General features: G+C 41.2%; 1 protein-coding gene across 8 annotated transcripts in view; it reads right to left on the reverse strand.

Annotated features, from left to right (window-relative positions):
* Positions 1–1118: 1118 nt before the first annotated feature.
* Positions 1119–18359, reverse strand: part of FAM110B (family with sequence similarity 110 member B) — a 108129-nt gene continuing 90888 nt past the window's right edge. For 7 of the 8 annotated variants that reach the window (XM_027452269.3, XM_027452264.3, XM_027452265.3 and 4 more), the window contains 2 exons: positions 17441–17507; positions 1119–3988 (listed from right to left, as the gene is read on the reverse strand). In XM_027452269.3, the coding sequence (XP_027308070.1) occupies positions 2571–3683 (1113 nt within the window). In that variant the 5' untranslated portion in view covers positions 3684–3988; positions 17441–17507 and the 3' untranslated portion in view covers positions 1119–2570. Of the gene's footprint in view, positions 3989–10147; positions 10172–17440; positions 17508–18359 lie in introns of those variants that run through there. The other variant, XM_072034585.1, reaches the window with a different exon arrangement.

Raw genomic sequence — 18359 nt, forward strand, 5'->3', positions numbered from 1 at the left:
AATGTTCTCTTACAGGCAGCTTACAAGCCTAAACCCTTGTGGCATTACAAGGAAATGACTTTGGCTTCTCAGAGACCGGGGCTTCAGAGCAAACCTCGGGAAACAAGTCCAGAATACCAGCATATGTGCTAATCCATTTTTCTCCTGACAAAGGCTTCTTTATTAATGTTTCTGGCTGACAACAGTTGAGATAAGTGTTTTAAGAATGATGATAAACATGCTAAGAGAGAACAATGTGAGTGCATTTTTATTTCAGCATTCACTTCTTTATTTCACTGCTGTACAGCTGCATTACACTTGGCTTTAATCCCTCCAGCATTATTTTCCTTGGCAAAATAGTCACTGAACTGAGTAGAACCTACTATTGGAAAAATATGCTTGAAAAACCAGCGTGATGTCAATGCCAACTGAAAGCTATGGAGCTTAAAATGTCACAAGTGTGCCCGTAGCTGAAATGCCTATCTCCTCATTTTTATTTTTTTTTGACCAAACTGGGAATGTTGTAGTCTTAGGTTGTGAAGCCAACTGTACAAAGCACAGAGTAGCCTACTGAAAATGAATATATGTACTTTTTTTTTCCCCACCCATGAAAAATCATTTGGAAAGCAATTTTTTTTATAAGGATGTAGGGATAGTTTCACAGGCAACAAATGACTGCATCGCTCTACTATTAGTCTCGCCTGTGTTAATTGTGGCTATCAGTAAGAAGCTGAGCTACAGACTTCTTAAAGAAAGGATATAACCCAACTTTGTAAAGCATCTTTAATAGTCAAATAAGCACTACTGAGGAATAACTCAGAAGACTGTGGTGATTCATTATGAGCAGATGCTATAAACAGGAGCAGTAACACTGCTAGGTAAAGAAGCAGCAAGCTATTTTAGGAGTCCTGAAAAATCTCTTCTAGTTCTTCAGACCGATCATGCTGCTACAGTTACTTTATTAAAAAAAAAAAAAAAAATGTATTCTGAAAAGCACTTTTAGGAAGAAACCTAACTGGGACTATTTTACTGGAACTATTATTTCACCAAGATCTTCTATAGCACTAAAACACACTGCAATTGAGTTCCCGATACAGTTTGAGAATGGGAGGGGTCAAAAAATGAACAAAAACCCACCATACCTGCACCAGGAGCTATTTATTAGCATAACACTCTTCCTTTTAAAGATTTCATAACAACTGAAGTATATACAAAGTCTTACAGCATTTACACAATAAAAAAAGTTTCCTATTAGCTGATGAAGTATAAGGTAGTGCTGCAATTTACTTTGAAGCATGTATACAATAATAATGAAGCAGACCACTGTACTTTCAACTTCTCCGCTACCACACCACAACTGTCGGTTGAAATGACAGTTAATTAAACCACTGGGAAGACACAGATTGTCAAAAGATTTGTAACAGGTTGACTTGCAGCACTAACCATCATAAGGAGGAAAAAAAAAAAAAAGAAAGCTACATACTGTCATGTTTCTACACTTTTTCTAGAGCTGTAACAAACTTTCACAGCCTTAGATATAACATATGCAAGACAACATAATCACAAATTTTCAGATATAGTTCAGCTACTGAGTGTATTTACTTCTGAATAGGAGGCGTTATATTGATATGGCTGTGTGTTTCCATTTTTGTTCATTAACTGTTCAAATAGGTCTACAAAAAAAAAATTAAAAGACAGCATGGAGTTTGTAGTCATGATGTGTTTGACTAATAAAGGCATTCAATATCAGCTATAGGATCTAATCATTCCTGTCAAAAGTTTAAGACCAGGAATCTTAGAGTTAAAACCAAACCCACAAAATCCCCCACCTTCAACATTTTTGTTTGTTGACTCTTTAAACTTTTCCAACAGGGTAATACAAAATCGTTACAACGCTTACACCGAACCAAATGTAAGACTCATTTCGTTTATGAAAGGTCAAGCAAATTCACAAGACCGCTCCAGTTGTAAAACTGAGGGTGCTTTATCTAGAAACGGAAACCTTTACTTAACAGTCCCTCACCACAGGTAGGGATACACATTTTAGCAAAGAACAGAGCATCCTTTGCTCTTCAGAGACAGTTTTACAGGTGCCAATAAGCCACTTTCTGCAAGAGATAAGGCTGCTTTGCCTATTGTTGTATGTCTAAACCTCTTATTTTGTCCGAATTTGCCCCACCCCCTGAAGGGATTCTAACTTCAGCTTTGAAGCCAGTAACGTCAGTTGACAATATCCGTATTAAGACAAAAAGTGACATATAAAATCCACAAGGAACCACATAAATACCAAAGAAGTCATATAACCTTTCCATGTAAACACTTTGATTATACTGAAGCCCTAATTAGATTCTTGTCTTAAACTTTTGGCAGATAATGTGTATGCTCAGCCAGGCTTTGCAGTTGGTTATTGTTCAAGTGGAAGCCAGGTCAGTTCACATGTTGACAGGCATGCAACTTGGAAACATTGCACAACAAGCAACACAAAGAGATTTGAGAAGTGTACAAGACTTCAAGTAGACTTCACAACCCTTCACAACTGAATATTCACAGACAAAGATACAGTCCTTGCTTTTTCTACTGTGGATTTTCTCTCACACATGGGACACTTTCTGTGACTCTCTAGCTTGCTTGATGCTATACAACCACTTGATGATTCTGGCATTCCTTTCAATTGCAGAAATACCATATGGCACACGGTCATTGGCACTGTCATCGTTTCTAAGGTCACTGTTGCTGTCCTGAGACTGTTCACAGTCTGAGCTAATCATGCTTGCACTGCGAAAGTTGAGGGATATAATATCAGAGTTAGCCCTTGCAAAGTTTTCCATCCCGAGGTTTTCAAGCTCTTCAGGATCCAGTCCGCAGTAGTTAAAGAATCGTTCAACGTCTGCGTCGACACGAAAGTATCTGTCGCTTAAGTCTGATTTTGACCGCTGCAGGGAGGGTCTTCTACTAACTCCGCATCCAGACTCGACTGCCTCGATCTCTGGGGACTTCAGGGTGGCAATGGCAGCGATTTTGGGTTTTGGCGGCAGAGGTGGGGCTGAACTACTGCAGGGTATTGCTTTTAAGGGCTTTGCGCTAGTTACTTTCCTAATGTCTGAGGAGCTGTGAGAGACGTGCAAGAAAGTCTCTGCCGACTGATCGAGGAGCCTTCTGCTAACGTTGGAGCTGCTCTCCTGCGGGCTGCTGCGGCCCTGCGTGGGGTAAACCTTCAGAGACTCGGCAAACGAGTGTCGGTTCAGTTCCGTCGAATCTGCTCTGTGGGGCGGCCAGTTTCGGGGACCGTGCTTGTGCCCCGAACCCGAGCTGGAGCCTTCGGAGCTGTTGATGATGTTCTTCAAAATCTCCAGCTTCAGGTTCTCTCTCTGGACGCCGCTCTCGGTCTTGGCGTTGTTGCTGAAGACTTTCAGGGTGGGGCTCCCCAGCGCTCGCTTGGCCGCGGGACAGACCGGCGGCTTGGCCAGCACCGCCGGCTTCACGGGCTCCTGCTTGGCGTTGATGACCTCCTGGCTCTTGACATACTTGGCCTTGTCGGCTTCCAGCCTCTCCACCGCGCTCAGTCTTTTGGGGTTGGGCTCCGCCTGCCTGCGAAAGTAGTCTGGTCCTTTGTTCAGGATGCGGAGAGGGACGGCGGACGTGAAAGTCACGGCAGGGCTGACCGGCTTCACCATGCTACCTGTCGGTAGTGTTTCTGTAGGCATGTTTGGTGGTCTTTCCCCCGCAGCCGTTTTGGATTCTTCTCTGGGATCTCCTAAATGCACGGTGTAGAAACATGTACATTAAGCACAATGAATAGCCGATGAATCCCGGGATCTGAGCGTTAGCAGCAGCGCCTCCTCATCTCACAGCTCATTAAATAACACTGCGCTTCTCTTTTAAAGGCAGCCTTTGTACCGCCAGGCCACCAGACGCAAGCCCGCGTTAGTCTGCTCCGCTGCCTCCTTTCTTCTCGCTGAAAGACGTGGGAGTCTCGCCGCTCCCTTTGTGCTCCGCTACAGGCAGCGATCTGAAAGGCAGAAGGACCAACCACACGTTAGCGGGAGCTCCTGACATCAGAGCGATAGCAACAGCCGACCCGGCCCTCCTCTCCTCTCCTGGCCCTCCTCTCCCAGCCGGGCCGCAAGGAGCGCGGGGAGGCGGTGCTGGGTGGGTGCCCCGGTGCCAGCACCCAAGGGCCCAGCAGGGGCAACGCTCCCTCAGCACCCCCACCACGGCCCCAGCGTCTGCGTTGCAGAAGGAAGGGGAAGGAAACCCCAGCCCCGCCGCCACCCGCTTCTGCAGGCAGACAGGGGAAGGGGATGCAAAGTGTGGCGGGGCTGAGGGTTAGAGGGTTTCACCCATCCACCTCCAGAAGATGGGTGAAAGAACACTTCCAAACTGCTGGCGGTGGCTTTGACCAGTTGATTTCTCTACCTATTTTCAGGAGAAAATAGGAGAAAATATATTCAGGAGCTCTCAAGCTCCTGATCAGTAATATACTCCATATATCCCACAACTTCAGTGTTTTTTTTTTTTTTTTTTTTTTTTTTTTTTTTTTTGTTAAAAGCTCCAGAAAATGAGCTGGTCTAAAAAGCAGCAACCCCGTGGACATACGAGTTTTTAACTGCAAGGTACGTGCTTCATCATTAAGCTACCAAGAAACCATAAAGCAGAAATCATAGAACCATTAAGGTTGGAAGAAACCTTCAAGATTTCACTAAAGCCCCATATTGCAGCTTGAAGCCTGCTTGAACATCGGTCCCCACAGCATACGTGCTCCAGCAAGGAAGCAATGATTTCCAGCTTTTGATCATCAACTTACAGGCTAAACAGAGGGAAAAATAGAAATAAAATTTTAAAAAAATAAAATTAAAATTAAAAATAGCTTTGTTCTAAGAAAGATTTTGGAGCACGTAAAACATTCTGACTGGGTTTGAAAGAGAACTTGTGTTGATGCTTGGATACAATTGTTCAAGTTTTCTATGAAGCACGGATTCCAAGCAAATTTCACCTCAATTTAAATCCTTTTAAGTTGCTATCACTGGATTGTCACAACAATCTGAAATGCAACAGCATGGATGACAGGACAAGTGCTGTAACAATTTTTCCCACACGAGGCACTGAAGGGCTCTTATCAAGGAATCTACTTTTCAAGCAGTGATTTAGCTAACGGGCCTCATTTGTTTTATTACTGCCCCATTAATCTATGCTGTCCTTTCTAATATCCCATTTCTGCTACTATCGTGTTCTTCAGGGAGAGAAGGAAAAGCTACTGCTGCCTCTCCACTCATCCTGAGGTGCTTGAAGCAGCAGCCTTCCTGGTGATGACCTGCTTTCATGTATACTGCCATGCTCCCTGCGCTCATCCAGCAGCATCCAACTTACTTAATTTGGGTGTGCCATCAGTATCCTGTTTGGACCAACAAGAAACCACCCCCACATCCCACAAAAGCACCCTTCCATTCCAGCTGAAGGTACATTAGGAGTAAAAGAAAGCAGCCTCAAGTACTTATTCCCAGAAATACATGATACATATATTGAATATTCCCTCTAAATCACTCAAGGTCAAGGCAAGGAAATCAAATATATAAATGCTATAATGAGATTACAGAAAAAAAAGCTGAGCTTTCTCCCGAAGGCTCGCTGTCACAAGCATTCTTCAAATACAAACTAACATATTTAGGTGGGTGATAAACCAGACATGCATTCGGTGCAATTGAAAGGGTAGTGAAATGTTAATTAAGCTTCCCTTTCAATGTTGTTTTATAAATCCTAGTGCTAACTCCTCAGCAGTTTGACTTCCTGAATTTTAACTAAGTCTTTCTGAAAAAGAAAAAGCTCTCTTTCCTCATTTGAATCAACATATTTATTGGTACTATTTTGAAATTAAGCATCAAATCTCCAAATGCACTGAAGGCAATTCCAGCACGCATCTGCTCATACACATTTCCATTCCATACACACAAATCAAATCTTTCCACGTCGCCAGCTCAGAGCTTGACGGCTAAGTGCTTGTAAAAATACCCGATTGGTGTGTGCACTTGATGCTCATGTGCAGAAATCTAATATATGAGAGAACATAGGCCTCGTCATGAGGAAAAAAAAAAAAAAAAAACAACACCAAAAAAAAGATCCAGACCCCCAATTCCATGTACTATAACAACGACGTTACCCATCTGAGTTAATACGACTTGAGTAAGAGAGACAACTCTGCATTTCTTCCTAGGACATTGCCATCGAAGGTCAAAGTGGTTTAATAGCTTCCTCACTCAGGACAGCCATGGACAATGCCAGCCAGCATTGCTCAGAGGGCTAAGCATCCACCAACACCACACTTAAAAGGAAAACAGAAGAAGAAGAAAAAAATCCCACTGTGCATGCACATTCACCTGAGGGAACCAGAGTGCTTTTTCATAAGCACTTATGGGGCCAAGTGCCCCAAAGTCACTGGAAATTTGTCGTGACTGGGAATGAGCTTCAGGCACCCTACAAAGGAAAGCAAAGGGCTCTGGGGGAGCCAGGGCAGAGATGCTCACCAGAGCCAGTAACAGCCAGGTGGTTACGTGGCCATCCACAGAGGTTTTGTACTTGTGGGGCCACTGGTAAAAAATAAGGTAGGTACAGCTACAAAAGAAGGATTAAAGTGTGTTGTATTAAAGTGCGTTGTTTAAGTTTTCCTGAGCTACTGCATTGAAATATCACAGTAAAGTTTATTCAGTATCCGCTAGAAATTATCAACCAGACACCATTAGAAAAGCAAGTGGGATGAAAGAGGGGTGGGATGGATACAAGTGTGAATGAAACAACCCCTCCTGCCTGTGCTGTGATGGCTGCAGCCTAATTCTGCTGCTAATCGGCCATGCTAGTGCAATGCCTATCAGCCCCTCTGCTGTCCACTGGCACCTGAAACACAGCAGCGACACTACAAGAGCCTTGTTACTTATAAATTTCACCACTAATGAAAAATCCTGAGCAGCAGCAGTACAGCGTAGTCCTAGGAAGACTAAATTGTGCCACTTAAGTTTCCGGTTGTGAAAACCATCATTGCAGCAACGGGGGTGAAAATGGCTTTCTCTTGGCTTAAACTCCAGAGAAACTCATCGCTTAGCCATCTGAATTGCCTGTTGTGGACAGAGAAACAGTACCAGCTTTGCGCTACAGAAATTCAATGGCAAATTTTCACTCCCAGAAAACGCATGAGATATACTTAGGGACCTAAGTAATGTTCCTTTTATTCTATATTGTTTACATCCAGATGTCTATTTTGTCAGTGCAATTCTTCCTGCAGACTGGGTTGTGTTTTTCAGGATTTGCTCCAGATTTCCATTATTGCTCTTCTGTATAAGAATCACTATATTTAAGAGATCATTTGAAAAAAAATATGAAAACTTATGCACCCTTTCAAACATGGCTCATTTTAATACTATGCATGCACAGATAAAAGCTTAAAGTTCATACTAACTGAGCTCTTCTAACATCAGCTACTCTTCCAGAACTGCTCAGCAGAATACAAAACATACAAAGGGGTTGAGGGTTTTTGTTTTTTTTAAAGCTACATTTTCAGCCAGGCACTTTGATTCAGGATTCCTTTGTGGCAGAGGCAGAGATCCAAAGCACTTACTCATTCTAGGCATCATGCTCTAATCACTCTTAGGTCTGCAATATGTTTGTCAGGTATTCACATTTCAGTAACAGGCTCACTATCTGCATGATTTAGGGGAAAACAATACAGTCAAGAGAAGCAATAGCTACATGACTAACAGTAACTACAAACAAGTTCTCTATAAAATATCCCTCCCTTGATTTAAAGTCAACACAGTAGAAGGAGAAAAACTATATAAAAACTTTGGATTTACAGCTCCATGTATTTTAAATAAACATTTTTTAAATGTACAAGAAATTTATGAAGTGGTCACACTGACAAGTATTTACTTCTAGACCTATTAATTTACTAATGTATAATAATCAAGTTTATTTTCTCTCATACCTAAAACTGCATTCTAAACAGAAGTCGAATGATGCTACCTGACAGCAAACACTGCACTTCAGTCCCTGCTCCCGTTTTGCCTTGTAGCTCCTATACCTTGGCCAGATTTCAACCAGCCTTTGCATAAAAGTCTACTCTGAAAACCACCACATATTTTAGCAATATTCAAGTTGCAGCACAGTACCAAAAAAACAACAGTGAAAGTATAGCCTAAATGACATCTGTGGAATTTTTGCTCTTGACTTCAGTGAGGACACAGCTTCATCCAACAATGCCGTGCTGAAGCTGATGCTCTTAATTCATCCCTCTGGGACAGTGGATGAAGGGATTGTATAGGAGGTAGGATGAAGCACAGTGAATAAATATAACAAAGGTTGACAGCCTTTCCTCTGCTTTCCTTGATATTTAAAGGCCCGTGTCAATTTTGTTTTCCAGATGGTAAAATATAACTACCGCAGCCTCAAGATGCACCAAAAACATCACAAATTCAAGTGTAAGTAATCAACAAGTGATCTCAATAGGGCTCACAGAAATCTCAAAACAAAATTTGCAAAGGAACATAGTACACAGATGAAAAATAACAGGCTCTGTTAATGACTAGGTGCACTTTAGAGCTGAAGGTCCCATTACGGAGATGCTGCTTTGTTAATAGTCCCTATAAAGCCTGTAGGACTTCACTGAGAATAACTTGCTACAGTTTATGCACTAAGATATACTAATATGTATGCCTAAAATGAATTTAAATTATTCTGTGGATGATTGTCGCTATAGACCTCACATATTTAGTTTATGTTACTAAGTTTAAAAATAGGAGCTAAGTCTAAATAAACTAGGCTTACAGTGAAATAAAATAATCCACATCCAGAATGGCAGCAGTTATTACATTTTTAAAATCAATTTTAGATAAACATGTGCATGGGTGTAGACTTGGCCTCAGTTAACATCAGCTGTCAAGATAAAGCATGAGGAGATTAAAACATCTTTGAGATCTACCATGACCCAAAATACTAATCAATGTGCCCCCCTTTGGGAACATGAAACAGAGAACAAGTGAAGAGCAGTATCTGTTCAAGGAGATAAAGCCTTGGAAAGGTCACAAATATGGTATACACTGGCCTAAAAGTGGGAGTGGCACAGTTATATAGAAGTGGGAATCATAGAATTATTAAGGTTGGAAAAGACCTCCAAGATCATCTGGTCCAACCATCACCCTGCCACCAATGCCACCCACTAAGCCATGTCCCCAAGCACCATGTCCAACCTTTCCTTGAATCCCCCCAGGGAGGGTGACACCACCACCTCTCTGGGCAACCCGTCCCGATGCCTGACTGCTCTTTCTGAGAAGAAACGTCTCCTCATTTCCAACCTAAACCTCCCCTGGAGCAACCTGAGGCCATTCCCTGTAGTCCTTTCACTAGTTACCTGTGAGAAGAGGCTGACCCTCAACACCCCACACCTTCCTTTCAGGCATTTGTAGGGAGCAATAAGGTCTCCCCTGAGCCTCCTCTTCTCCAGACTAAACAACCCCAGTTCCCTCAGCTGTTCCTCATAGTTCCAAAAATTGGTGGAAGTTTCCACCAACCGGAAAGGTAACAACTTTGGCAAAGGCTACCACTTTGCACCTATGATATATTACATACAATCAAAAAAAACCTTTTGACAACTGTAACTATCATCAATTTTCTACTACTTTGCACAGGTAAACTGTACAACAGCTTGATATTTACACTAATTCAGCTTTGCTCTTGCATTACATTCAATGACACCCATTAATGCTGCATGCTAAACATCACTGTGAAGTGTTACCAGGTTGTAAGCCTGTATGAGAAAAAATTCCTGTAACATAAAACTCTCCATAGACAATATTACAATCACTTGACACAATTTCTATTCTAGTGTGCAGTTAAAACTATGAGGTTTAAAACAGGATGCCGACATAACGAGAAATGCTAACTTTGTTATGGGGAAATCCATAGAGATGTAAATGCCTGGAAAAGCACCTTGGTGGCTTTACTTGCATTCTGCCTCTGTAAAGTATGCTCAGCGCTCACTGGGAGCTGGATAGAGATGCCTCTTTGAGATAGAAGTCATCAGAAAATATTTTGCTGCTTTTTAGCTCTGAAATTTAGTTCTGTTACTTTTTTTTTTTTTTTTTTTTTTTAAACCCAGTAGCTACAATCCACTCTCAGTGATACTTACTTCTGGGTAAATTCTGTCCAAACGTGAAAAATTTAACTTCTTTAAACAGGTGCGGACAGCTGCACGAATATACAAGAAAATTCAGGAATGAAATTTCCCTTTCTTCCAAACTAGATTGTACAAAAAATGCAACTTGTCTTATTATTTAGAGAGATACTACATGCTGTGTTTGTAAAAGCAGGAAAGGAAATCAATTCTGTTTTCTCTGGACCCCTGTGCTGCTTAACAACATACCACACTCTTAAATAATGTCAGCCCCTAATTTAAAAATACTTCAGGAGAGGGCTTAAAAAGTATAAGGAACGTGATGTAACTTATTACATTTGTAGCTCTGGCTTTTTGTGGATACTTCTACTTTAGCGCATATTTTATCACAATATTTCTGTAAAACACCTTGCAAAGCTTCAGGTGACACCCCTACCACTTGTTCACCAGCCAGTCTCAATGGCCCCAAGTCCAAAGCACTTTTATCCTCTTAATTCTGCACCTCTCCAGAACTACTGCATTTAAACTTATGCCCTCCTCCCTACAACAACCTCACAGCCCTCTGATTTGGTCTCCTGGCCCCCATACAATTTGCCCAGGATTGTCTCTGTACTTTTAGAAATGAACACAACCACCTTTGTTAAAGGACGCTTGGCTCCAGTGCCTTGTAGCGTTTCAGAGTTCATCAGATGCCAAGACAGGTCCCAGCGGTTTGGTCCTTCTTCTCTGAGAGAAGCAGAGTGAACTCTTATTTTCTCTCCTTCTTCCTCACCTCTTCACACAATTTCCCCCTTTCAACATCCCATTTTTGCAAGGTGCAGTAACTCCCATTCTGCTCTGGTTAAAGCAGCAGTGCTATCTACTATTCTCCTTTCTTCTCCTCAGTCAGTAGAAACACCCAGCACCTCAGGTCTCCTTGCCCCTGGGCAGCTGACCTTCACAGCCACGCTTGGATTTGGTATCCCGGAAAACCATTTATTTTTCTAGCAGTAACATTTCAGATGTGTAACACAAATAATTAATTGGCCAGCTTTGTGTGTCATCGCTGCACACTGGGAGAAAACAGAGGGAGGCCGAACAACAAAGCATTTTTAATTAAGAAGCTGAAGAAAAATGTTTTAAACGGAACACTTCATATTAATTCACATCTCAGATCTGTGGTAATTCCTAACAAGTCCATTTTAAGAGTGAGCAGTATTTTAAGGTACCCAAACTTCTGAGGTTTCTGTACATAATAGGTTCAGCATAAATCAGGTGCAAGTGCAAATTCAGTATAAATCACAGGCAACTGAAGAAGGAAAATCAGCATCTTCTATCTGCAAAAATGTGAAAATACAGCAAAAAAAGCACCCTTGTTCCAGCATTATCACATGGATACAGTGCCACGCTAGCAGGGCTGGCAGGCTCTGTTCATCAGTCACCTGTGGAAGCAGTAATCAGGTAGTCGGGAAACAGCTCGGTATCTTCTGAAGAGTGCCTCACCAAAAAAAATGATTATCATTAACTCAGGATGGAATATGTATTTTGCTAGCAATATTTCCAACTTGTAGTCTCATTTTTCAACATTTAAGTGGCAGTGGTATTCATAAAATCTTGGCTAGCTGATGCTTAGACTCGAGGCACCTGCTCCTCTGACAGAAATTTTTCGCTTAAGCCAAAAATGAGAATTCACTTCTGAGCTCTTCCGACCCCACCAATATCCTAATACCAAATGGGGACAAAACCTGGACACTGTCCCCATCTCCCACACTGAACTTCCACAGAAAGGGGCTGTGAGAAGGCTGGAAGCAATAAGCACATGTAGGTCCAGAGGGGTGCTCAGGACACAGGCCCGTGGGCATGCCCTGCTCCCACCAGCCACTCAGTGTGGGTGCAGCCCTATTATTTACATTAATGGGCATGCACATAGCTAACTAAGCCTGATGGATAATTCCCAAGTTGTAGAGGAACCAGGGATTTCCTTGTCCCCTCCTTGTCCGTTCATACTACTTTACCCAGCAGATAACTTCTTAGTATGCTGCAGGCCCCAAAAATGCAGCTCGGGATAAGCAGGATGACACAAAAAATGCTCTTCTTCTGCTTCATTTGGAGTGCAGACTGGAAGCCAACCTCCACAGCAAATGAATAAACTAATATAAAATGCACGTAGAGACAGCACTTCTCCAGCACTTTTGTTCAAAGTTTTCCACTAAAAAAAAATATTTGCAAGCTTTAAGTTACAGAAAGAATGACGAAGTACAGGGTACTTGGTGAGGTGACCGGGTTAGTGACCCTACTCCAGAACAATTTAAGAATTTCTAGGAAGTAGGACAACTCCATCTGAAATAGAAAGAGCCACCCAAGAGTGCCCAGTAGTATGCCAAGTGGGTTCTTCCTCAGCAGGTGGAAGAGGACTGGAAGCTGGACTTGCCCCAGTTTGGGGACTGGGGAATTGATCCAGTCTCCCATTTCTCAGAAGCATACAGTAACCAGTGATCTCATGGGCAGAAATGGCCAACAGCTGCTACTGCCAAGTCATTTTTGTGGGAAAAAAAAAGAAAAAAGTTTACCAGACTTTGTCATAAAAGGCCTCAAACCCTGAAACCTCTAGTTGCCATGTTTAGACTTTACTGAGAAAGTTTTCCAAACAGTTCACAATGAGAAATATACTGAAGGAACATAATATCGTAACTATAAACATGTTTTATTTAAAAACAATAAAGCCACAATGAAAATAGCTGCAGTTAAGCATTCTCTTGCAGTTACTAACCCTGCAAAACTCCAGAAATGTTACAGTACATGAAGATCCAGAGTAAACAAATACAGCCCAGAAGGGAAACAGTCCTAACAATTTATGCTGTGAAAAAGGATACCACAAAGAGCTTTTATAAATGGAAAAAATATGTCAGACTTGAAATTTTATTTCCTTTAGTAGTCAGAAATTTAATTAGTAAGAACTTTTAAAAATACTTTAAAACTTTCAAAACAAATTGAATAGTTTCTTTCTGAAGTTTCTTACTGTTTATGAAAACATATTTGAAAGAAACAGTGCAGAGGTGTATGGAGAATTTCTTATAATACTTAAATTTTTTTTACAAGTAAGAAATCAGAAAGTCACACAGATTATGCATAGTTATATATTTTCTTTCTAAGTTTAACAGCTTGTTTTTACCTTACTATACAGAAAATTATTTTTTGGAAACTCCATATCTTCTATTACAAATCTACAAGATGACCTTTAATAAAGTAGCTGGGGGGCTGGAGTTAGATAAACTTTAAGCTCCTGTCCAAGCAGAGCCATTCTGTGATTCTACGTAATGCACTAGGCACGGTTAAGAATTGGGCATGCTGAAAAAAATACCATTAGAAAAATGACAATGTTCACCCAGAGGAGTACAACAGAGTGGCCCAGTTCTGACAACTGAGGACTTTCAGTCACTTTGCTGATTAGCTGTGGGGTGTTGTTTGTCAAGCCTTTGTACTAAACATCCTTCCTATAACATGACATATCGCTGCAGTAAGGTCAGCATGGCTATTTAAAGATAATTTCTACGCCATAATTGTCCTGGGCTAACCATTTATAAGCATTCAAACTTTAAATACATGAAATATTGCCCATTTATTTTTTCTTAAATAAACGGACTCTAAAAGTTTTGACTAAAAACAAACCTCTCTCTCTTTTTTTTTTTTTTTTTTAGCATGTGTTGTTGTTTTATTAAGCACCCAATTTACAGCAGTGTTCCAGGGCACTGCAACCTTCAGAGTGACTCAGTGAATGATATCTTTTATTTTTGACTGGTACAGCTATGTTTTTCTCTAGATAAGAGGACATTTTCCCATACCACAGGATAGTTCATTCCTTTTTCCTCCAGCCTCAATTCTAAACATACATGGCACTGGAAGACAAGAAAGAAAATCAAAGGAGTGCATAGCTCTACATCTGCATATTTAAGATTTGTTTACGCACATGGTTAAACATACCAATTTTGGCTCCGGAACAAAATGCAATTTAGGTCTTCAGTGTTATTTGAAGATGTTGCAATCAATATGATATAGCTGTATAACCCTACATAACTATTGTATTGCACACGCATGGCATGATTGCACATTTGTGTGTGTAACTCCTTAGACTATACCAGATGCATTTACTGTAGCTGCTAGAATACATTGAGTGTATTTCCTATTATCAACATGCAATGTAATGAGTCTTCATTAAAATGGTGCACTTAAAAAGCTGCATTTATTAAGTCAGAAATGCCCAGGGTCTTCTTACTAAATGGTTTTCAGCATATCGGAGGACCCTCATGAAGTTACAGTTATGACAGAAATTCTTCCTGGACACATCTTCTGAGACACCATAAAAATCACACTGCCTTACAGACAATAAAGTGTGTGTTGAGTCATAATGACCAGGGCACCAGGGCATTTAATAAAGTGGAGAGAGAGGTAGCAGAGGGAGGGTCGAGGCATCCCAGCTCCAATTAAAAAACATAACAAAACAAACACACAAAAAAATGGGAATTGTGAGTGTGGGGAAAGGCACAAGAAGCAGGAAACGATAAGACAAAAGTCAGAGGAGAAATGCAGTTACTAGGAGAAGAGAATAGGTGATGGGCATAGAGATGGGGGCACCAAAAGAGTGAGGTGGAAAGAAAATGTTTGTAAGGATAGCGAGGGATTAAAGGAAAAAAGGAAGACACTTCAAGTGCTCTTCCTCATCACCCCTGGCTCAACTCCTATGTTCCACATGGGGAACAGAGATGTGTAAGGGTGCAGGGGAGAAGTGCAGACCACGCTGGGGCTACAGCCAGGAGACACATCCCTCTCCTGCAACCTCTGTGCCTGGGACAGGTCGCTGATTGAGCCTGATGAGTTGGCAAGGAGGAACTGGCAGCAGGAAGGTTAGCAGAAGGAGGTGACAGAAGGAGACCAGCCTTTGAGCCCTGTGTATTTGTAAGAGGAAAAACAGCGGAGGAAATCCAATCAACCAGAAACACCTGCCAGACAATAAAAGAGTGCAGAGGTTTGCTGTAGGTTCCCTAGCAATGCCAGTTCTTCCTTTTGGCGTAGCTTCAGCTGTTTTTCACGTGCTGTCGGCTGCTGCAGAGCCAATACAAGCAACAGACTTGCCCTTGGCAAGTCCTGAAGCTAGGATCACTGTTGACCCCCTCTACAGAAGTGCCTTGGACCACAGCTTACACAGACTGACTTGTTATTTCTCTACTTGTATCACCCAGATTAGTTATTTCTCTACTCATATCCCCCCAGATTACTTCACCATTGCCTACATATCCATCCTTCTCTCGTAGCTGTGATACACAGCCATGTTAATAGTTCCCCTCTCTCCAGTAAGCAAAACAAATTCTCCGAACAGGACTGAATATGATTGCCCAAAGTAACAGAGGAAATTTGATTCCAGCCTAGAAATTGGATACAAGTCTCCTGAGTTCAAAGCTAATGCTTTACCCTGATAAATCGGTATGTCTTTAGAGGTAAACAGCATTGAACTTTTTTTTTTTTGAGTAGGTGGATCTAGAGAAACCAAACTTCAAAATCAGAATACCAAGCCCTCTAAGACTAAAGAATTACAGGATGCTGCAATCAAGGCTCTGAGCCTCAGGTGAGGAGATGCAGTGTCAGCTGTTTCACCTGCCTGTCTTTGCCATGTAAAGGTATCAATTCCCAGCCAGACCACCATCCCTGTCACTTCCAGGGAGCCAGCAGAGGAGACACCCCTCACTCACTAGCACCAGCATCACTAATCTGGGCACCCTGCTCTGGGTGGCCCTGCTTGAACATGGGGCTGGACCAGATGGCCTCCAGAGGTCCCTTCCCGTCTTAGCCATTCTGTGATTTTGACCTGCACTGGTCTCCACACATCCTCTAAAAGCAAAAAAAAAATTAGGAGGGCTGGCTGTGTCACTGCATTCAAGACCGAATGCTGTCATTATCATAAATCATGGATTCCATCTTTCACGCTTCAGAATGTGTGCTATATCTCCCACACCATTACAGATCTCCAAGAGCATCTGTATGAACACCAAACATTGAGTCCATTCTGTAAGATGGTGGAAATAAATTCCATACAGCATGGCATCATGAAGGTAAGAACATGAAATGTGATGATGAATTAGTACAGGTTAGCTTCTAACTACAAAAAAAACGAAACGGAACAATTACAAAGCTTCGAATGTTCCTCGCATCTGTCCTTGCAGCAGCTACAACAGCTTTGCAGTCTTTAATTTCAGACCACAACAGATCTGGAATTTCACATTCTGAATTTTCTCAGCTGACAGAAATCGTTTTTGGGATGATTTCAACATTCTGGGAACTGAATTTTACCCTTATATTAGCCATGCGTATTCTCAGACTTAGCATTTTAATCTAAAATAAAAACAGCAGTGATAATTGTTAATTTAAGACCCCACACGATGCAAATTTCTATTCTGGAGCCAAATATGGTGATTGGAAACAGATGAACACAAAATGCCTTCTACTGAGTGGAGTTAAAACTAAGTATTAGTGAAGCGTGTTGCTAATTTGATGCATCAGAAATTGATTACTGATTTTTTCTTCGCCACAAAGAAATGCTGAAAAGTACTCTACTAGCCTTTTGAGAATTGCATGATCACGGGTACCAAGTGCCACGCTCATATAACTGCTGTCTCCCTGGGTTTTAGCTGGTTTCCTTGTACTAACTGAGCACAGAGCTACTCAATATACAATACGCTTTCCATTATTTCCGATATTGGATTTTCCCCTTTTTGTTTAGCAGTTTTTAAGATTAAGTTAAAGATTTTAAGATTTAATACTCATCCTCAAATTTAATACCCAACCTCAAAATCAGGTTTAGCATGTTGTGGACAGACTTAGGGATGTTTAAGCTTTCTTCTGGTTTTGAGCACGTTATGTAGTTACCAGATAAATTGCAGAAAGCTCTGGAGCACTAAGATTACAAGTGATTGCTTATGCTGAAAGTCTCTGTTATGAAACAGGGTCTACTGAACTGGAAAACTGTAACCAAAGCACAGGTTGGGAATAAAGAAGGAAAAAACACTGGGAGCTACTTGATTATTTTGAGAGAGGATTCTGCCATGTTGACATGTCTGTCACTGTGTGATTGAGGCTAACAAAAGCAAACCATGATCTTTCTTCAACAGTACTAATGACTCCACCAACTCAATCAATTAGTAAAGGTCAAGAATGAGAGATTTATTACCAGAACATACCTCCCAGGACAGCAGAGGAGGACAGAGGAAAGTGCCTCTGGAGCTGCCCTCCTTCTGTTAACCCCCGGATAACAATATATATTTTAATTCAAAAGGGTACCTGTAAAAGTGCAAGGCCAAGCTCTTGTCCAGGCTCTGAATGGTAGGCTGTAATGCTCCAGGGGGCTCTGGAAAATAAGAAAAAAGAAAACAACTATGAAAAAAGCAGTTTAAAAAACAAATAAATAAACAAACAAGAAGAAATATGGCAGCTGCATACAGATCAACTGGAAGATGTGGAAATGAAGCACCAATGGCTGGTCCGTGTCACTAGAAGGGAAGGAAAGCAACATGCCACAAGAGCAACTAAAACTATTCACATGAAAGATGAAATACGTGATGGAGATCAACACGGCTGCACACTGGAAAAGCTCAAAGTTGTGTAATTATAACTAATTAAAGAGACATTTGGGAAGCCTCAGATCATAAGGTCACATATGCCACAGTATCTCAGGTGCAAGACGGAGATGTAGCCACACTGTGAATAAATGCATAAATGCGAACAGGGCCAAATTTCAAAACAGAATTTAGTATTCACAGATGAAGAGCAACATAAAATTGTGCATTTTAAGTTCTTGTTATAGATTAATAAACACTTTTTTAAAAAAACAAACAAACAAAAAAACATTTCCTGATGAAAAGGGGAAGAAATAATGGTAACAAACAAACAACAAAGCAATTTCTATGAAATTCTATGAAATAGCTTTAGCAGGGTGTGGAATCAGTGTCAGCTACTGTGGTGATAGTGGTCTGAGGAAAACTATCAATACTTAAATGTACTTTGCAGAAGCTGGTAGTTCATTTTGACATGGAAATACAGAGTCCACAAATTTGTTTTTAAGTGACCTCCAATATTTACAGTCAAGTTCAAAGAGTTTCACTTCATATTGATTATCTTCTTTTTCTCTCCACCATTATTAAGTAGTATTTTGAATTTAGATCAGTTATTACAATGCATGCAAAAAAAAAACAAACACATA

The sequence above is a fragment of the Anas platyrhynchos genome, chromosome 2 (genome assembly GCF_047663525.1).
Source record: "Anas platyrhynchos isolate ZD024472 breed Pekin duck chromosome 2, IASCAAS_PekinDuck_T2T, whole genome shotgun sequence".
NCBI lineage: Eukaryota > Metazoa > Chordata > Aves > Anseriformes > Anatidae > Anas > Anas platyrhynchos.